Source organism: Abramis brama (assembly GCF_963993115.1).
Source record: "Abramis brama genome assembly, chromosome: 19".
Taxonomy (NCBI): Eukaryota; Metazoa; Chordata; class Actinopteri; order Cypriniformes; family Leuciscidae; genus Abramis; species Abramis brama.
In genome coordinates, this window is record NC_139981.1 from 28,290,149 (window position 1) to 28,309,121 (window position 18,973).

Below are 18,973 nucleotides of genomic sequence, written 5' to 3' on the forward strand. Positions count from 1 at the left end.
TATATTATTATTCACCCATTTCTGTCATCAAAAACAATACCAGTAAATTTCACAATTTAAACCCAAATGGATACCACAGCAAAAATAATAAACACACTCCTTGATTATAAACAGTAAATATTAACAAATTAAATGAAACTTGTATAGAACCTTTAAATATTTAAACTTTTAAACAAATATTGCTTGAAATATTTTAACTATTAATCACGTAAACGGCTAATAATAAAATTGTAAAGAACAAAGTCAATTGAAAGCAATAGAGTAAATATGTTTTTCACATTATTATTATTAAAGTTTATTAAAGTAAGCAGTCAAAACTAGTTTCAAGCATTAGAAGAAAGAAATCAAGAGAACAAAAATATAATGTTCTTTATGTACAATATAATTTATAAGATAATAATAATAAAACTATCGGCGTAAATCTTCGTAACTAAATTTGACTAGATAACATTATTCAAAAATATAATAATTATAGCAAAACTTCTTGTTATTACAAATATTGTATTTTACAAAAATGACAGAAACAGGGATCTAAAACATAAGAGCATTCACAGATGCATGTAGTAGGCTATAATGATCTGTTTTTTACAGTTTATTAACTAGCCTACAAGTCTTGCTTGTATTATTGCTTGCTTGCAACTAGTATTACTAGTTGTTGTTGTTGTTGTTGTTGTTGTTGTAGGCACACACCAGTTTTTTGGCAGCTGACTTAACTTTATTTATTCAGCACTCAGGTTTTGAGTTGACTTGGTACTGTAGACTGACTAGTATTTATTTGTTGTACATATTAACTTGACACTAAAGTACTATATACAGTTTACATCAGGAGTCTGGAATAATGGGTTTAAAGGGATATTTCACCGCTGGAAAGATGAATGTGTATTTAAATTGGGTCATTTATGTAGTAGAAATGTGAAATTATTTTAGAAGTTGGTGCCTTCTAGACTGAGAAAAGCCAGAAAATGTATTTTTGGCTCATGTGGATGAAAGACAACAACTCCCAGAATGCACTTGCTTTGCTGCCCTACGAGGACACTCCCTAGCCACGCCTACCGGTTACAGAGGGCAGTGTCGGAAGAAATTATATAACTAGGCTACTAGTTGACTCGAAACTGAAAAGAGGCCGTTTTATCGTGAGATCCCCCTATGGGCGGGTTGAAAACATGTGGAACTAGCTCCCACTACTTGGCTGTAGTCTCTCGCCTCTGGCAAAAGTTTTGCGTCATCTGAGGTTTTTTTCCAGACACACAATACAGAAATCTCTGGTCTCAGGGGGACATGAGGGAGGGAAGCACGGTCATTCCAAAATACTACCGGGTTTCTACTGATACAAAGCTTAATGCTAATCGGTGAAGTATCCCTTTAAATGATCAATATTCTGATTTATTTGTATAGTTTCAGTTCAGTGGCTAATTGAATTGCCTCAATATCATTATTTAGAAGTAAATGATTGCTGCTGTTGAATCACATAGACAGTCTTGTTACATAGTACCTGTTACTTTTCTTTGCACAGTCAAGAAGAAACAATCACAATCATTTGTGATTACTGAACAAGGATTTTTTTTTTTTAAATCATTTGATAAAGATTTCAGGGGAGAATGATAATTCTTGTAATTAATAGACAATAAGATGAGAAATGTCTTTAGATTTGAGGATTGGACTCGGTCAGTATGCGCCCCCTAGAGGAAGACATCTTTTTTGTCTCACAGGAAAGAGTTATCGAGTAGATCTCACAAGACTTGACAAGAACAAGTATGGGTTGTTTTTCATTTTAAAATCAACAGAAAAATACATATAAATATTCTGCATAAAAGATTTGTTTGGATTGTGAAATTTTCACAAAAAGAATTTCTTATTATTTGTATCATATTTATTCATTATGTTGTGGTTGTTGCACTGCCTTTTTGCTGACTTTAAGAAAAACATTTAAAAAAAAATATTTAATTTTTTTTCTGTAAAATAGTAAAGCATAACTGTGATTTCCGGTTGCTTTTAGGTGTAAATTATGTTTTATTCTCATAAATCTCAACAGTTCTTAAAATAATAATAATAATAAAAATGTATGAAAAGTTTTATGTGTAATTTCTTTTACTTTTGATTGAGGTGTTACCAGTATCTGATCTCTGGCAACTCAAAAATACGAATGTTCCTCCTCTCTCTCTCTCTCTCTCTCTCTCTCTCTCTCTGTGTCTGTCTCTCTGATGGAAGCGGAGACCTGTGCCTGTGCTTTAGATCTCTGTGCATGCCCTGCGCTGAATGCCTGCGATTGACTGGCTGCAGGACAGGCTGCTAGTGGGACGGGGTACAGCTGGCATTATGTAGCACCCCCTGCCTGCATTCGGTGACACCACACTTTACCCTGGATCCAGGAACACATGCTCTCTCAGCACATCACAGCACATCTCTGCTCACTGGGCCTATAACTGCATGAACACCAAGCACACAGCATGAGTTGACTAACTTTGGGTCAGAGGTCATGTTATTTTGGACAATCCCTGAAACACTTGTGGGTATGGTGAACATGACGGATGGGTGGGAGGAGGTGGAGTCTGCTATGTGAGGGAAGCTGATGGGGCTGTCACCATGGAAACCAGTCTGATGTCCTGTGGTTGACCCTATTTTGACCTTTAGGTTCAGTAGGGGCCTACCATGAACAATATTGAAGAAGTGTAAATACATGTACTTTTTGGGGTCACTTTTTGGAGCTCGACAGCATCCCTTCACTTTTCTGTTCCATGGAAAAAAGATACTTTAGTCAGACTATAATTTATTACATTTCTTTTCTTATTTCTGTTTACCACAGTGGTTTTTACATCTCTAGTCTGGCATGATGGATTGAAATGATCAGCCACCTTATTTAACTGTATTTTTAATTCATTGGACATAGTATATAACTTTTTTTTGGGCATGTGCAATTTATGAATGAATGAGTGTAGTGTGTCTAGACAGTGACCTTTTTCTGAAGTTTCTCTGGTGTTTTGGGTGGTACTTTGGGTCTTAACTAAAATGCTATATTTTCTTTTGTTGTTGTTATATAGGGAGAACTTTTTAACTCAACACACTCTTAAAAATAAAGGTTCTTTGTTGGCATCTATGGTTCCATGAAGAACCTTTAAAATCCATGGAACCATTCCATTTCACAACAGTGGAAAATGGTTCTTCAGATTATTGAAATGTTCTTCACACAAAGAACAATGTTTGTTTTAAGAACTTTTGAAAGGTTCTTTTAGGAAACCAAAATGGTTCTTCTGTGGCATTGCGGCGAAAATCCCCTATTTAGAAGCTTTATTTTTAAGAGTAAACTGAGTTCATTTTTTTAAACCCTTCAGGAGGGTGTTAAATGGCTTTGTTTTAGTGGCTGTTCCTGCTTGGCTGCTGTCATGTGATTGATGGGCTGCAGGACAGGCCAAAACTTTTGGGAAGTCGGATGTATATCCGTAAAAAGATGATGTAATTCTTATTTTGCAAGGAATCGGATTTATTGTTGATAGAAATGAACATAGTGTGGTTTGTGTTTAAACTGCAGCAGTTCATAATGAATCATCTCATGAACACGACGACCGATTAGCAATGCTTGAATCAAACTCGCTCAGAATTCAGGCCATTTCTTTCCCTTTTTTTTTTTTTTTTTATTATTTCCCAGTATGTGTCTATTTCGAATGGTGTCTCAAGAGAAGACACAGTTTACTGTGTTATTCCTTTTACATGTACCACAGAAACTTTATGCACACTTGTATTTATCTACATTGCATTCCAAAGGCCCTGATAATACTTCAAGAAAAATCGTAGAACAAGAATCTGATGACATTTCAGACAAAATCAGGCCAAAACGAAGTTCATTTTGGAGTTCGTTTCAGGAGTTCAAAACAGCTTAAAGGATTAGTTCACTTAAAAATGAAAATTCTTTCATCATTTACTCACCCTCAAGTTGTTTTAAACCTGTATGAATTTCTTTCTTCTGCTGAGCACAAAGGAAGATATTTTGAAAAGAATGTCGATAACCAGACAGTTGATGTACCCAATTGATTTCCATAGTATTTTTAAGTAAATGGAGTCCATCAACTGTCTGGTTACCGACATTCCACAAAATATCTTTCTTTAGTTCAGTCTGTCGAGGTCAAATGCGAGTAAAAACATGAAAGCACTGGAGAGCTGTAGAAATTGAAGTTGTAATTCTGCTTGCTTTAAGGCAAAACGTATAATAAACGCATAAACGCTCATGCAAACATATCGTCGTTGCTATGATCAGATGCTTTCTAAACTGCTGTTTTCTCACTGCTCTCATTTTTGTGTGTTTTTGTTTTTGAGAGGAAAGTGCATAGCACAGCATATCTGGGCCTAACACAAAGTACTGTGGGATGTTGGTGCCATAACTCGGTTCAGTCCTGTGGTTGGCAGTATAAAGCTTCCCTGTGTTGTAGGAAACTGGTACCTGTCAAGTGATTCCAAAATCCCACAGAGACACTGAAAGATCTTATTTCCAGCACTACATTCATACAGCAAATTGCTATGCACATCTCTATTAAAATGTCAGAGGGGGAACAGGAAAGAAAAAAAGTTGAATACAAGAGCCAGAAAATCAATAGTAATGGGCCATTCTTATGCTTCATTGACAATGTTTTTAAAAACTGCTACTGCCTGTTTGTTGGAAAAAAGGAGCTAACTGTATTTCCTTCTAGCCTACTTCACGGATAACTGATGATCCTCATGACTCCTGCGTAGTGTACTCCAGTCAATTCCGCTGTGCTTTGTCTAGCAAGAAAAAACAAGATGTAGAAATGTTCCCTATCATGAGTTCTACTTTCAACTAACATTTCAATCGTTCTAAAGCTCTGCAGTGAAACTTTCTTTTGGAAAGAACGGCCTTTTCCAAAAAGAAAGAAACAAGCAGTTATATACTCACAGTGAAGTTCTTTTTCATTCTTCACCATCTTGAGAGCACAGTTTAGATGATTATGTGAATATGTGTAACGTGATTTCCTCTCAGTAACAAAATAAAAATGACAGTGGTGAGAAAACAGCAGTTAAGAAAGCATCAGATTCAATGTGGAAATGTTTGAATGAGCTCTGCAATTCACCGGAACTCCAGTCATGTCAAGTCACATTTATTTATATAGAACTTCATGCAATAGATTGCTTAAAAGCAAGCAGCTTTACAGTATTAAACATGAAAAATAGTTTCTGTGTCTCTATCAATTAGAATTACTATTCAATACTTTGAAGCAGCTGTCTAGTGTGTTCATGTTTTTACTCGTGGACATCTGATCTTGATGGACTGAACTGAAGAAATGAACCAGAGAAGATTTCCACATCAGAGAAGGCGGAGCCTCAGAGCCACACCTACCTTGGCTTTTACGTAATCGCCATGGACCAATGGTAGTTCAAAGGTGTTTACCAGCCACATCGAACTTTTCTGAAAAGTTCACTTTAGCAAGCTGTTTTGAACTCCTGAAACAAACTCCAAATGAACATCGTTTTGACCTGGTTTTGTTAAAAATGACGTCATAGAAGTTTGTTCTTCGATTCCGCTTGACGTGAATCAGGGCCTTAAAGGACAAATCCAGTGAAAAATGAACCTGGGGTTAATTAACACATGGTTACCGAGTCGATTGTTCCCTGCGATGCGTTTTCATGAAAATCGAATGTAAAGAGTTTTATCTTTAAAAACAGATTAGCTCATAACACTAGTATATGGGGCACAGAGTAAGTAAAAGTAAATCGCTAGTTAATACCACTAACAATGCTCAAAATAGCCTCACACTAACACGGTAGCGTAATGAGGGTCCCTACATGCAAACCGAAGCACTGAGAACTTTGTAAGTGTACAGACAGTTTAATAAGAAGATACTTTATAAAGACAGTACATTACGCGTTTACAGACAGGCGTCATCTTGGAAAACAGTCTCGACTAATCGAGCCACGAACGGCGTGCATCGCAGGGAACGATCGACTCGGTAACCATGTGTTAATTAACCCCAGGTTCATTTTTCACTGGATTTGTCCTTTAACAGGACTGTGCTCGAGGACCTGCCCAGTCTTTCCACAGGCCTGCTTGCTAGTGCTCGGGAGCTCATGCTCTCTGTCCTTTCCACATAAACGGCGGCACTGAAAATCAATCAGGCTGTCTTTTCAAGAAAGAAGCCTCAAGTGAAATGATTGTAACCTTTTAAAGCGGACCTATTATGCCCCTTTTTACAAGATGTAATATAAGTCTCAGGCTTCCCCAGAATGTGTCTGTGAGGTTTAAGATAAAAAATACCCCAAAGATCATTTATTATACCATGTTGAGTTAAAGCAAAAACATGCTGTTTTCGTGCATGTATCTTTAAATGCAAATGAGCTGCTGCTCCCAGAAGAGGGCGGAGCTTTTACATCTCGTGCCTTGGATACTCTGCCAAAAACTAACATTTTAAAACCATATTAGTTTAAACTTCTAATATATGGTTTTCTGAGCGCGCACATCCGAAGCATCCGCACAGAAAGCTGGATGTTAGCTGGAGCTTCCTGTGAGTATTAAACTAAGTTCTCTTTCATGTCTTATTGCACTAAAGCTTTGTCCACTATAAAGCAACATTTGCAGTGAGAGCAGTTTAGAGCAACAAAGCAACATGAAGCCATTCGTCTTTGAAAACGACAGCCAAATCAGAAGCATCTGGGGGCGGGTCAAGAATCTCAGACATATTGAGTAGAAACTGTAACATTTATTTGCTATGATGCCTCTTATTATGGCATGTCTGGTTACGCCAGTGGTTCTCAATTCCAGTCCTCGTGACCCACTGCTCTGCACATTTTGTATGTCTCTCTTATCTGACACACTCAGTTCAGTTCATGGAGTCTCTCCTAATGAGCTGATGATTTGGTTCAGGTGTGTTAAATAAGGGAGACATAGGGTGTTTCTCAATATGCGTTCTTCAGCGATCTTGCGTCCTTGTGTTCTCGTTTTACGTCATCATTAACCGTCGAAGTTCAGACCCAATTCTCAAGAACGCAAGTACAGAGGACGCATGAAAGAACCCGGATGTGTTCTTGATACCGAGGATGCATCGAATGCAGACTTGAGCTAGTACTCGCCTGGTGTCCCAGAAGTCATTGCGGCCGGTTCCGAGTTCGTTCTTCCAAGGAAGCTTGGCAAGACCGGTCTCCACGAGAACACAAGTCCGTTCTCTGCGTTCTTGGAATTGAGAAACAGCCATACAAAATGTTCAGAGCAGTGGGTCACGAGGACTGGAATTGAGAACCACTGGGTTACGCTGACACTCACATATGGATTCTTGAACAATTCCCAATTGAAAGAAATCCAGCTTAACTTGCGAGTGTCACTTGTAAGGGAACCACAATTTATGAGGACAAGTGATGTCCTGCAAGCATGCATTTTTAGGTTACTATAGAGTTAAGTTTCTAGTACTACTTTAAAGACTGTTTGGCATATTGCAATATGTGTAGCACATTTTTCACTGAATTATTGGTGCAAATGTAATTCTGATTAATGAATTCTGAATATGGCTGATTAATATCATATAAGATGTGTTTGAGTGGCCTAATTAGCAAAGTGGTTCAAACTGCTGTTCAGCTCTTTCAGCTCAAGTGTGTCAATGCCCAACGTACTGTTGTTGGATCAGCTGAATCAACTCTTTCTGGATTTTCTTTCCTCTAAAAACATTATTAGTTCATTATTAATTTATTATATAACTCCCCTATACATCAGTGGTGTAGTCTACGTGATACGCAGGTATACGCCGTATACCCACTAGAAAAGGCCAAGGATTTCCGTATACCCACTTAAAAAATCGTGAGGATGCGTAACAACTTCGTTTTGTGTCAGAACTTTCACTTTCATTCATAAATTCACCCCGTCTGTGTTTGCGAAGCGACACCGAATCGCGGAATCCAGTCACAAATGGAGCTTGCTAAGCAGAACGTCACCGAATTTGGCTATTTTTGAATGAATAAATCAAAAGTAGGGCTGTACAATGAATCAAATCTCGATATGGACTAGTGTCTGTGAATATTAAAGTTAAAAGAGACTGCAATTGTTCTACGCGTCTCTGGGAATGAATGAGCGCTCAATGTGTGCTCCACCACACACACACACAAACACACACAAACACACACACTGAAGCACGCGTGATCACGCTCGTGGTGTTTTCAGCGTTTCACTGTATTGAGACATGAGCTACTACATGTGCACTTCATCGCAGAGCTGCTATGAGAGTCACTTCACGAGAATTTCACCATTTCATTTGATAAAAGTCATTCATTCGTTTCATATACAAACACATAGAAACTGTATTGTCTTTACGACAACCTGTCAAAATGAAAGTTCGGTATAACTTGAAGAAATTATAACAGAAATATATTACTATTGCACAGTAGAGTTTACTTCAAGTAGGCCTAATAATAATAATAATAATAGTTTATTAAAACACACAGAAACTCAAATGTCTACAACCCACCAAAATAAAAGTTCGGTCTAACTCAAAGAAATTAAAAAGAAGTAAAAATGAATTTTAAAATAATAATAATAATAATAATAAAATCTATTAAAACGTTATTTTAAGGGAATATCACACAAGTTTTCATACATGTTTTAATTTAAAGAGTAGCCTAAACTTGCCAAAACAATAACACCATTTTTTTTTTCAAAAACACCATTTCTAAAAGTAAATTTGTATTTGTGCCTATAATGTTTCATTTTTTTATTATTTTATTGTAAACTGATAAAACCTGTGCTTCAGGGACCATATTCATATAACATCTAAGGCTAAATGTAGCTCTTAACTGGCTGAGTTAGATGGTGATTAACACTAAACAGTAGAAAATCAGTCCAGTCTCCCCAGCTGTAAATGGCTGTTAAAGTCTTGTGTTGCTTATAATAAATTGACATGTTGATAACACCTAATATTTCATAATGCTCTCAATTACATGTCGATGCATACTTTATGCATTAGTGAGTGTGGTGGTGCTTATGGGGTGACGGTCTGGGATGGGTGAGTATGAGGCGGCGGCGGGGGTTGGGTTGGGTTGGGTTGGGTTGGGTTGGGTTGGGTTGGGTTGGGGGGGGGGGGGGGGGGTATATTACAGTATACTCACTACAAAAAACTAGACTACACCACTGCTATACATTAATATATAATATGTAAATTAATATATAACTTTCTTCATTTATTTACATCAACAGTATGGTTTAATTAAAATTGTTTAAAGGGGAATTGTGTTTTTTTCTCCTTTCCTTTTATTGTGTAATATAACTGTTTATGCATTTAAACGATCTGCAAAGTTACAAAGTCCATGCCAAACGGAGTGAATCTCTCTAACAGAAAACACCTGCTTTAAATGCCTTGTCTGTAGTCCTGCCATTATTTTCAGCGCTTCACTGTGAGTTTATCACTGTGTCAAAACCACATTTACGTTGACATTTTAAACGCTATTCCTCAGCATTATAACCACAACCTTTTGTTGCAAAGGTGGTTTGGGTCGATCAGCTTGTTCTTCTTGACTGTCATTATCGAACTCGGGCTCGAACTGAAACAGCAAAACTGACGCCACAGTTAGTGTAGTTACAGTAGTATTTACAGCACCTCATGAAGCCTCCGGGCCTGATGCTTGGCAGTTATGGTAATGGACGTTACAAACCCGACGCACACTCACAAGTGGTAGACCAATTACAACAGACTTGGGCTGGCTGACTGGGAGTGGTGGAAGGCGGGTTTTAAAGAAACCAAAAGTAAAACAGAGCGTTCATACAGAGGGTGAAAACAGGTGCTGCAATCATAATAAAATTAACGTTTTTTTGAGCATTAAATCATTTAAACATATTCCAGGACAATGTTTCCCAACCCTTGTCCTGGGGCACCCCCAACTCTGATCAAACGCACTTGATTCAACTCATCAGCTCATTGGTAGAGACTTCAAGACCTGAAATGTTGTGTAAAAAATGTGTACTGTTGGGGGGGTACTCCGTGACCAGGGTTGGGATCCACTGTTCTAGTAGAATTATGAACCTGTAAATGAGCATAATAGGCACTTTCATTATCTTAAAGCAACCCCTCTTTATTATCATTGATGAAATAAAAAAAAAGACCTTCATCAACGCTCTTTTCTGTAATTTCATTGATAAGATTAACAGCAAATGTTACTTGTCTTAGCAGAAGTGGCCTTTGGAAAGCTCACATACTTTGCATCTCGAAACCAGAATCAAGTGTTATTTAGGTAGTTAAACCTGGAGAACAAACTTGAATAAATCAGTGTAGTATATAAGTTGACTCTTTCCATTATGGCAATATCTCCTTTGTTTAAAAGAATTAGGGAAAAAATATGGCCAGCAGTGAATTCCTGTGTTGTTGATATTTTTGTGTTAGCTATATTTGACATATAAAATAGCATGATGTTCTATTCTAATCTAGTTATGCGTTTAGTTTGAGTTTAGTGCTTCTGCAGTGACCTTCAGCTGTCAGATATCTGTATTTACTGTCTCAGGGGTGAGAGTTGCTAAAAAAAAATCTCATAAAAATTAGCTTTAGGTGTCAGCTATTGCCCCTTAATAAAAACTAAGTTAATTTAAGAATTAAAATCAGGTGTGAAGCAGCCTAGACAAAACCTTAAATGCCTAGTTTGATATGAGCACCAATGAGAGGTATGCGAGCTCTGAATATGTCTCCTGTTTCTCTAGCTGGAGATGACTGCTTAAAAGCTTTTCACAGCTCTGTTTCTTTCTCTTGTTTGCTTCACCACCCACATCCTTTCTTTCATTCAGACGACTGTCTGAGAAGGTTCACCTCACAGTTCTCCTCTCCATGCTCATAGCATCTCTGCACATAGAGTTCGGCGTGATGTAAACGCGCGTCCTGCTGAGAGCCCTTTCATAGTGTTATGATACCATCGAATTTCAGATGATATTCTGAAAAAATATGGAGAAATTCCAATGAAATTTCACCATGCATTATACTGATTTTTGATATCACAGTAAAAATGAATATGGAATTGAACACTTTTTCCCAAAAAAGTTGTCAGCCAGGATTTTAAATTTTTTTCACAAAAGTTTCATGGCCCCCAGAATAATTTGTACGAGTATCTGAACCTGCAGAATATCAAAAGAAAGAACTTAAGTTAAAACTAGTAAGTTAGAACTTACTAACTCTGTCTTAAATAAATAAAAAAATAAAAAAAAACGTTTTATTCTAGCTTCATGCATTATTTTTTACTCATCACATTTTGATAAAAGCAACATTTTGAGCAAAAAGCTGAGAAAATCACGTGTTTGTCAAATACTACATCAAGATCGGATTCAGAACGATGATCAAAACATAGATGGAGTAGATCAAGTCCATAACACCACCAAAGCTTCACAGTCCTATAGCTCATCCTGGGTCGACATTTCATTCAGTAACATTATGCAGTTGTTGTTGTTTTTTTTACACATGCATCTGCTTACATTTGCTATCACTTGTTTCTGGGTGTTTTTTTTTTTTTGCCTATGTTTTGATCTGTACTCTTTCAGAAGATGTATAATAGCGCTCTCTACCATATAACAGTGGAAAGCCAGAAAATTCCGTCAATGGCATGGATAAAAGATAAATCACTAAAAAAAAACGTTATCAACATATGTTGACAATATGTCTACATTGAGATCGTGGATTACAGAGACTGTAGAAAGGCTGTTATAGTTATGTACTGAAGTGCCAGTGTGTTTGACACCCGCGCTACTAATGTTGGGTAAGACTGCGTCTCTTGAGTGTCTCTGAAGGTGACAGCAGGGACACAGTGTGCCCAGAGCTTATTAGCCCACACAAACACACACACACACACACACACATTTGCTTTTGTCAGCGTCAACCACCACACCTGCTTGAGCGTATTCCCACTCTGACTAGTTTCAGAGCCGGTACAAAAATAACCTGTGTTTTCCTTGTCCTTGTTCCTTTCCAATGCACACGCTTGACCCTCCAAGAGGTCAAATGGACATGAAATACTGATTCAAATAGACTTAATACTAACACATATTGGTGTGGATGCAGCATCACGCAAAAGTTAAAAGTTACCTTATTCTTCACAGGTGTGTTTGTCACCCAGTAGTTTATTCGGCAACCTAGAAGAATCCGGTAATGGGGGGTTACAAAGATAAAGTGAGCAGTGGTTGGTGTGTCATGTGATTTCAATATGGCGGCCACCATGAGGATGGACCACCCTTATGTAGGATTATACAGCTTTTATTAGGCCAATGATATTACTGGAATATTCGCTTGATGTGAGTGGAAATCATTTAAAATATTTTGGTCAAAATAACTATTTATTTATTAGGATAAAGTGAGTGGTATTTGGTTGGTCATGTGATTTCAACAGGTGAGTTCAAATTATTATATTATTTGGTGAGAAAGAGTGACAACTAGCACAGTGTCATTCTGCAAATATCTGTCAAACATTTTTGTATAATGTTGAAATTGGCGATTCAGAAATGGTATTTCAAAGACATGCAAAAATTCAGTGAAGGGGTTTAAGTAATAGCAGTAGCAATGCTAGCATTAGCGAACACCGCTAATAAGAGTTTCAGAGGGAAATCTAATTTTCTGGTTTTGATTACTGATGCTGCGGTGAATATGGAGGCATGTATCATGTTGCCACAGAGGAAGAGTGGGAAGTATGTGTGGGACGCTGCATGAATGTGTGTTAGCATGACGTGAAAATGGCTGGAACTGGATGTATGTTATGATGTGTTGGTGCACATATGGTGTGTGGTGGGCCTGATTGTCTGCGCAATGGTCAGGTTGTTTTAATCCGTTCTCTCTTCCCCACAACACACTGATGGGAACCACCCCAGACAGAGGTAACAATAAATCGGCAGAAAGCTGAACTCTGGCATGCTATTTGTGTGTGTTCGTACAGTATTTGTGTTTGTACTTTCACACTTGAGGGTCCTAATGAGTACATTTTCTGTGTCTTTCTATGTCAAAAACAGGTAGAAAACTGTGTTCACACCACTGTGGAGTCACCTTCGCACATGCTCATAAAATGTGAACCAGTTTACTGCAGAAATGACAAATACAGTGTGATCTTGCGATTTGTGAAGCCAAATCAGTGGTTTACTGTGTTGTTGTTCAATATATATCAGAGCTGGTTACCTAGACAACATTGTTGAGCATCATAGGCACCATTATCACATGTTGTTAGGTATGAACCTACGATGTTAAGATGGTCAACTCTCTTAATTTTGAACATTTGTGATTATGAAAATGTGCATAACCCCTTGATTCAAATGGTCAAATGCATCTCAGATGACCAAAAATGCTATTTAGGTAGGAAATCTACTTTGGTCAAACATTTGGCCTCAAATATGGTGCTCAAAAATGTTGTTTAAGCTAGGCAATCCACTTGTTTTAAACATTGAGAGAGATCTACAATGGCGACCCCCTTGATTTGATTGTTTGACCATGCCAAAAAATGCAGTCTAGGTAGGCAGCTCACTTGGTTTTGAAACAGCCTATCATGTCCTGTTCTATAAGTGACACTTATGAAATGTCTGCTTTAATGATCTTTTCATGTTGTTATCTCTTTTGCTTGTGTCTTGTATGACTCTGCATCACTTGCATGATTGTACTGTGCAGTGTCAGTGTTAGCATGCTGGTTCCCTTGTATCCGCTTCTCTGCTCAGACTCTGTGGAGCTCGGCTCTTAAACAGGACTCAGATGCACTATATGGTGCTCCACAGAAGCATTGCTGACTCTCTCTCCTCTTTTTCTCTCTGGGCACCTACAGAAGATCTCTCAGGACAGGGAGAAGTTTGCAGACGAGGACAGCATTTTCTACACACTAGGGGAGTGTGGACTCATCTCTTTCTCTGACTACATCTTCCTCACAACCGTCCTCTCCAGTAAGTCTCTGAGTCTCTGTATCTCTTTTGTATCACTTTTTGTTTTGCTAATACTGGCCACACAACTGAAGAATTTTAAGCCCGATTTTAGGACTGATTTGCACCCCCCAAACGATCAGGGGGCGTGGCCCGATTCAAGACTTGTCGCAACTAACTTTTTGTCCAAAAAATCCTCAATTGTGTAGTGTCATTAATATTATTTTACCGCTCCCGTAAACATGTCACGTAAGTGGAAAATTGAGAAAGAAGATCGACTTGTACATATATGGCTATAGGGTACGAGTGCCTGTATAATGTGTAGTGCAAGAACTATCACAACAGGGCCAACAAGGAAAAGGCATGGGCCCATTTTGCAATGGAGTTAGATGAAACAAGCGAGTCTTCCTTATTTGTTTTGCTTCTGAAGTCACGTTTGATCACACAAGTTTTTTGTGTGATCTCGTGTCTGTGAACTGAAATCGTTTCTAAAATCGGTTAAGATTTAGTGTGTCCCAGGCCTAACCAATACAGTGTTTTTGGAATTAATACTGACACCTATTGGTGTGGCAAAAGTGTCCACTTACTGATTTTATTATAGAAGTATTCACAGGCGTATTTGTCAACTAGTAGTTCATTCCGCAACTAGAAAGACAACTAGTTACAAAGATAAAGTGAGCAGAATTTGATTGGTCATTGTGATTTCAACATGGCAGCCACCATGAGGATGTGTCAGTGAAAGTACATGGTGTCATACCTTTGGGTTGCAAATCCTCTGTTTCTTCTCTCTGCAGCTCCTCAGAGGAACTTTGAAATTGCTTTCAAGATGTTTGACTTGAATGGAGACGGAGAAGTCGACCTTGAGGAGTTTGAGCAAGTAAGTGAACACAAAAGACAGACCAAATCCGATTTTTGTGCATATCCTTTTGGAATCCGATCATATTTAGCAAGTGTTAACTGTGATTTTTACAAATCTGTGTCAACCTACACCCATATGTGGTTTGAAATCCTTTTCGAATCACATTTCTGGAAATTTGTTTTAGTCTGACCACTCTGATCGGATTTCGCATAGCTTTACCGCGTTTGTCACTTTTTCACGCCACATAAACTTGTTAGACATTGTAGGAAACTTGCAGAAAGTCATTGCAGAAACAAGGTCGTGTTGTGAAGTAGGGCTGTCAAAATGGCTGAAAAACTAAATTCGAATTTTATACTTAAAAATTTAACAGGCATAATTTCATATAGATTGAAAAAGCTTTTAGCTGGTCTCTTGAGGCCACAAGAGGGCTTAACGGGAAAAATATTAAAGGAGCTGTTAGAGATGTGACGGTGATAATATTCTCCCACCGGTTAATCGACTTATGACAACACCGGTATTACCGGTTTCATCGTGGGGGTGGGGAGTGTTAGAGTGATGTAATTTTTTTTTACATGGCGTCAATTCATCATTCATATTGAGTTTGATTGACATGCGATCTGACCAATCAAATTCCACAATTTTTGTGCGACAAAGCAGTCAGAAGAGTTATTGATTAACTTCGGTGGATTTGGCTTTGGCTTTAACTGAGGCAATCTGTCACGACACATTAAAGAGCCAAAAAACGGTAGGCGTATTTTATTTTTGTTTGACTGACCAAATTTGAAAGTTGAGACTTTGTTTCATATTAAATATTACCTGCTCGGTCCTGTCTTTCAGCGCGTTGTCAGTGTCCTCTATTTAGGTTATATTTCAGCACTTTGCGAATGGACAGCGACTTCTAAGTAGCACGAACACGTAACCTTGCACATAGAGAACGCTCTTAAGAGCTAAGATGCATCGTTATCGGGAAACCCGGCCCTGGTCTCCGCACTAGCCTAACTGAAAACTATGAAAGCCGTGTGACCGGCCAACCGGTAAAAAATAAAATAAAAAATACATTAAAGAAACTATTCCCTCTGATTTTGTTTCATTAATAAAGTTTGACTAATCGCAGCAGTCTCGCATTCGTTTAGAGCTCGTGTGAATTGCACGTATAAAATGAAGTTAACGAACAACCTCGTTCCATCAGGAAATGCCACATGAGTTTAATGCGCTTTATGAAGAGTTTTTCTTTTGCGTGAAGAAGCCGTTCGCCGGAGATGTGTTAAAAGATTCATTCATACACACAAGAGAGTGCATTCATGATTATTAGGCTAATCCTAATACTAATCCTCCTGGCGCCGGGTCTGAGTGAGTAATTTACTCTCTTACCTTTGTTCTTTGATTAACATTAATGACACTCCATCTGACACGCGTCCCATTTTCTCACAAATCTCTACATTCATTTATGATATTATTTAAATCATTTGCTCTTATGAGGACACTCGACAAAATGGACATTTTGGCATAATTTGTGTGTGTGTTATGTTTTGTTCAAGGCCGAAAAGAGAACTCGATACTGACGCGCGTCTTTTCCGTGTGTGTGTGCGCGTGCGTGTGTAATAGGCAGGACTTACAGCGCGGTCTCTTGTTTTGTCGCGCTTGAATAGTTGAGCGTGATCATACAACGCTAGTCAACTGGTGACAGAAAATACGGATACTGCGTAATTGCTTTAAAAAAAAAATTTTTGCGGTGCTGCGGTGGGCAAGTGATGAAACCGGTGTTGCGACTGAACACCGTGTAACACCGACTATCGTGCCAAGCCTAAGCTGTATGTAAGAAATGTATTTCAATGAATCATAAAATGGCCCTGATATGTCACTAGACATTAAGAAATCATGTTCATTTCAAATACTTATATCACTGACAACAGTAGTCCAGCCAGGATATTGTCATTTAAAAAGTGAAGTTGCAGCCCTCAACTGATGTTGATGTTGTCATGTTGTGTTTTGGCCTGATGCCCCACCCTCCACCTATCTACCAATCACGAAGTCAGTAGTGTTTCAGCATCCGGGTTGCCAGCTCTGCTCTAGTTACCACAGCTACGTAGCAGCCTACGTTCCTGCTGGATCCTGCAGCCTATCTGGCATCCTCGAGTCAGGGGGAGGGGGAGGGGATACACCGCTCTACAGTAATTTGAAAGTGATTGCAGTACCAGTTTTGGCCACAATCTTACATACAGCTCCTTTAATGAATGTATTAAATTGTTTATTCAAAACAATGAAATAACTTGACTGTCTGTACAAAAAAAGTGTATAACATTTAAATGAATGTTTGTAAATCAAATATAATTTTGTAAATTGCATAAACAATTGTGAACAAAACGTAATCATTTATTTATGCATAGTTTAATACAAAGAGCCGTACTGTTTGGTGTTTAAAAACATGAAATGCAATGGAATGAAAAAAAAAAAAGTTGAACTTCTTTTAACTTTACATGGCTTTCTGAACATAGAGAAAGCCAGCGAGACGCGAGTGCAAAGGTAAAATATGTCTGTCTATCGCGTTTACATAGAAAGTATTGAAAAAGCAGTGCAGAAAATGTGTTGTGTGGACGGCCTGGTTACGGTTTTAACGTAACCATGTTCTTTTCTATTTCTGCCATGTTTTGAATGAACAACGCACGCAAGCAGCGGCACATCAAGTGGGTTCAACAGGACAGGCTAAGAAAAACTCTTACTTGATTATCGTATCTTGTGCGCCACTGATACGGCTGCCTGACGCACACTTAAAATTCGAATGCACCGTTTTTGTATTTGAATTGGATTTTATTTTAAATTTGACAAATATTTTAAATTTCACCTTTAGTTTTTATTGAATTTTGCAAAACACAGGAGTGTTTTGTAACACTTGTCACAGGGTTACAACTTTGTACCTTATTTACCCCTAAATGTTCATTGCAGTACTGTAGAGGTATATACTCTAAGGTACTAATATGTACCTTTTAGAGGTTGATAAGGTTTGCAAAGTTGTTCCTTTAAGTGTACTGCCTCAGTGACAAGCTGTTGTACCCCTAAAGGTTTTTTGAACATATTTTTCTGACAGTGTAAAGGCCGTTTGTGTATTTTGGTTGCAGTTTTCAGCTGTTTATTTTGTTTTCACTTGACCCTCAGGCTACATTTGCCTTTCATTTGCAAAGTCACTATGAGTCATTCACCTGGTAGTATCAGGTCTTTCAGGTTCCCAAAGCATTCGGAGTACATGCAGTACCCGTTGGTAAACACACTCTAAATATACCGAGCAAATATACTAGCCGCATCACAGGGAATAGACTTAATGCTGTCCATGGATGGGGACCTCCAGTAATCAGTCCATTGATCTGAGATCAGCCAAGAGGGTGACATTCAAACCACAACAGATGCAATAGGTCAGAGAATTGTATATTGCCTGTTTGTCAGACCGGGTTTCAAGAAGCTTAGTTAGGAATGGATAAAAAAAGGAACCGAAGTGATTTTCTTTTTCATGAAGTTGCTTCACAAAATGGTATTGTCAAAATTTGATTATGTCATCAAATGGAGCTCGTTATCCTAAATGTAGGCTATTTAAATGTTGGCAATTAATATAGAATGTGCAGTCACATGTATGTGTTCATCACAGATCATCCAGGTTAGAGCTATTCATTTTTAGGGAACAAATTCTTCTAACTTTCATAACATCAGTTACAGTCTTAATATGCTAAGGGAATATATCAGTCTAAAACTGCTTGATCTTTAGGAGCATTTCAGCTCTTTTGGAATGACTGATTTAAGCAGAAGTATTTATGCTGTCATTTATTGATGTATTGATGCTCATGTTTATCTGCTGTCCCAGAACCTCACATACATCACTGCTAAACACCACACTGCCCTTATTCCCAGATAACATCAGGTACTAACACCCTTGATGTCCTAGACAGTGTCCTAGTTCCTTCTGAACCTCCACCAGTCCCTCAACAACTGAACTTTTACACCGTCACCCTGAGAAGAGTCCTTGAATTCCTCCCAGTGCTCGTCGTCTTCTTCACGGTTTTCAATTTTCTTTGGAGTTCAGTGTCCATCAGTGAATCATATTTAGAAAAAGAAAGAGAAGACATTCTTTCTGTGTCCTCCTCCTCATACTCATCATTCTCCTTCTTCTCAATATCTTTGTGGAGAAGGACAAAAAGAGGAGAAGTAGTAGAAGAATAAAGGTAAAAGGAGGGGCTTCTTCTGCATATCCTTGTGCTCATTCTCCCCTTTTTCTCCTCTTCCATCCT

The 18,973-nt window shown here is 38.2% G+C and overlaps 1 protein-coding gene across 2 annotated transcripts in view; it reads left to right on the forward strand.

The window, feature by feature from the left end:
- micu1 (mitochondrial calcium uptake 1) overlaps positions 1-18,973 on the forward strand; it is a 96,296-nt gene that overhangs the window by 65,724 nt on the left and 11,599 nt on the right. For both annotated transcript variants that reach the window (XM_084093720.1, XM_084093721.1), the window contains 2 exons: positions 13,750-13,864; positions 14,635-14,717. In XM_084093720.1, coding sequence (XP_083949846.1) covers positions 13,750-13,864; positions 14,635-14,717 — 198 coding nt within the window. The remainder of the gene's footprint in view (positions 1-13,749; positions 13,865-14,634; positions 14,718-18,973) is intronic.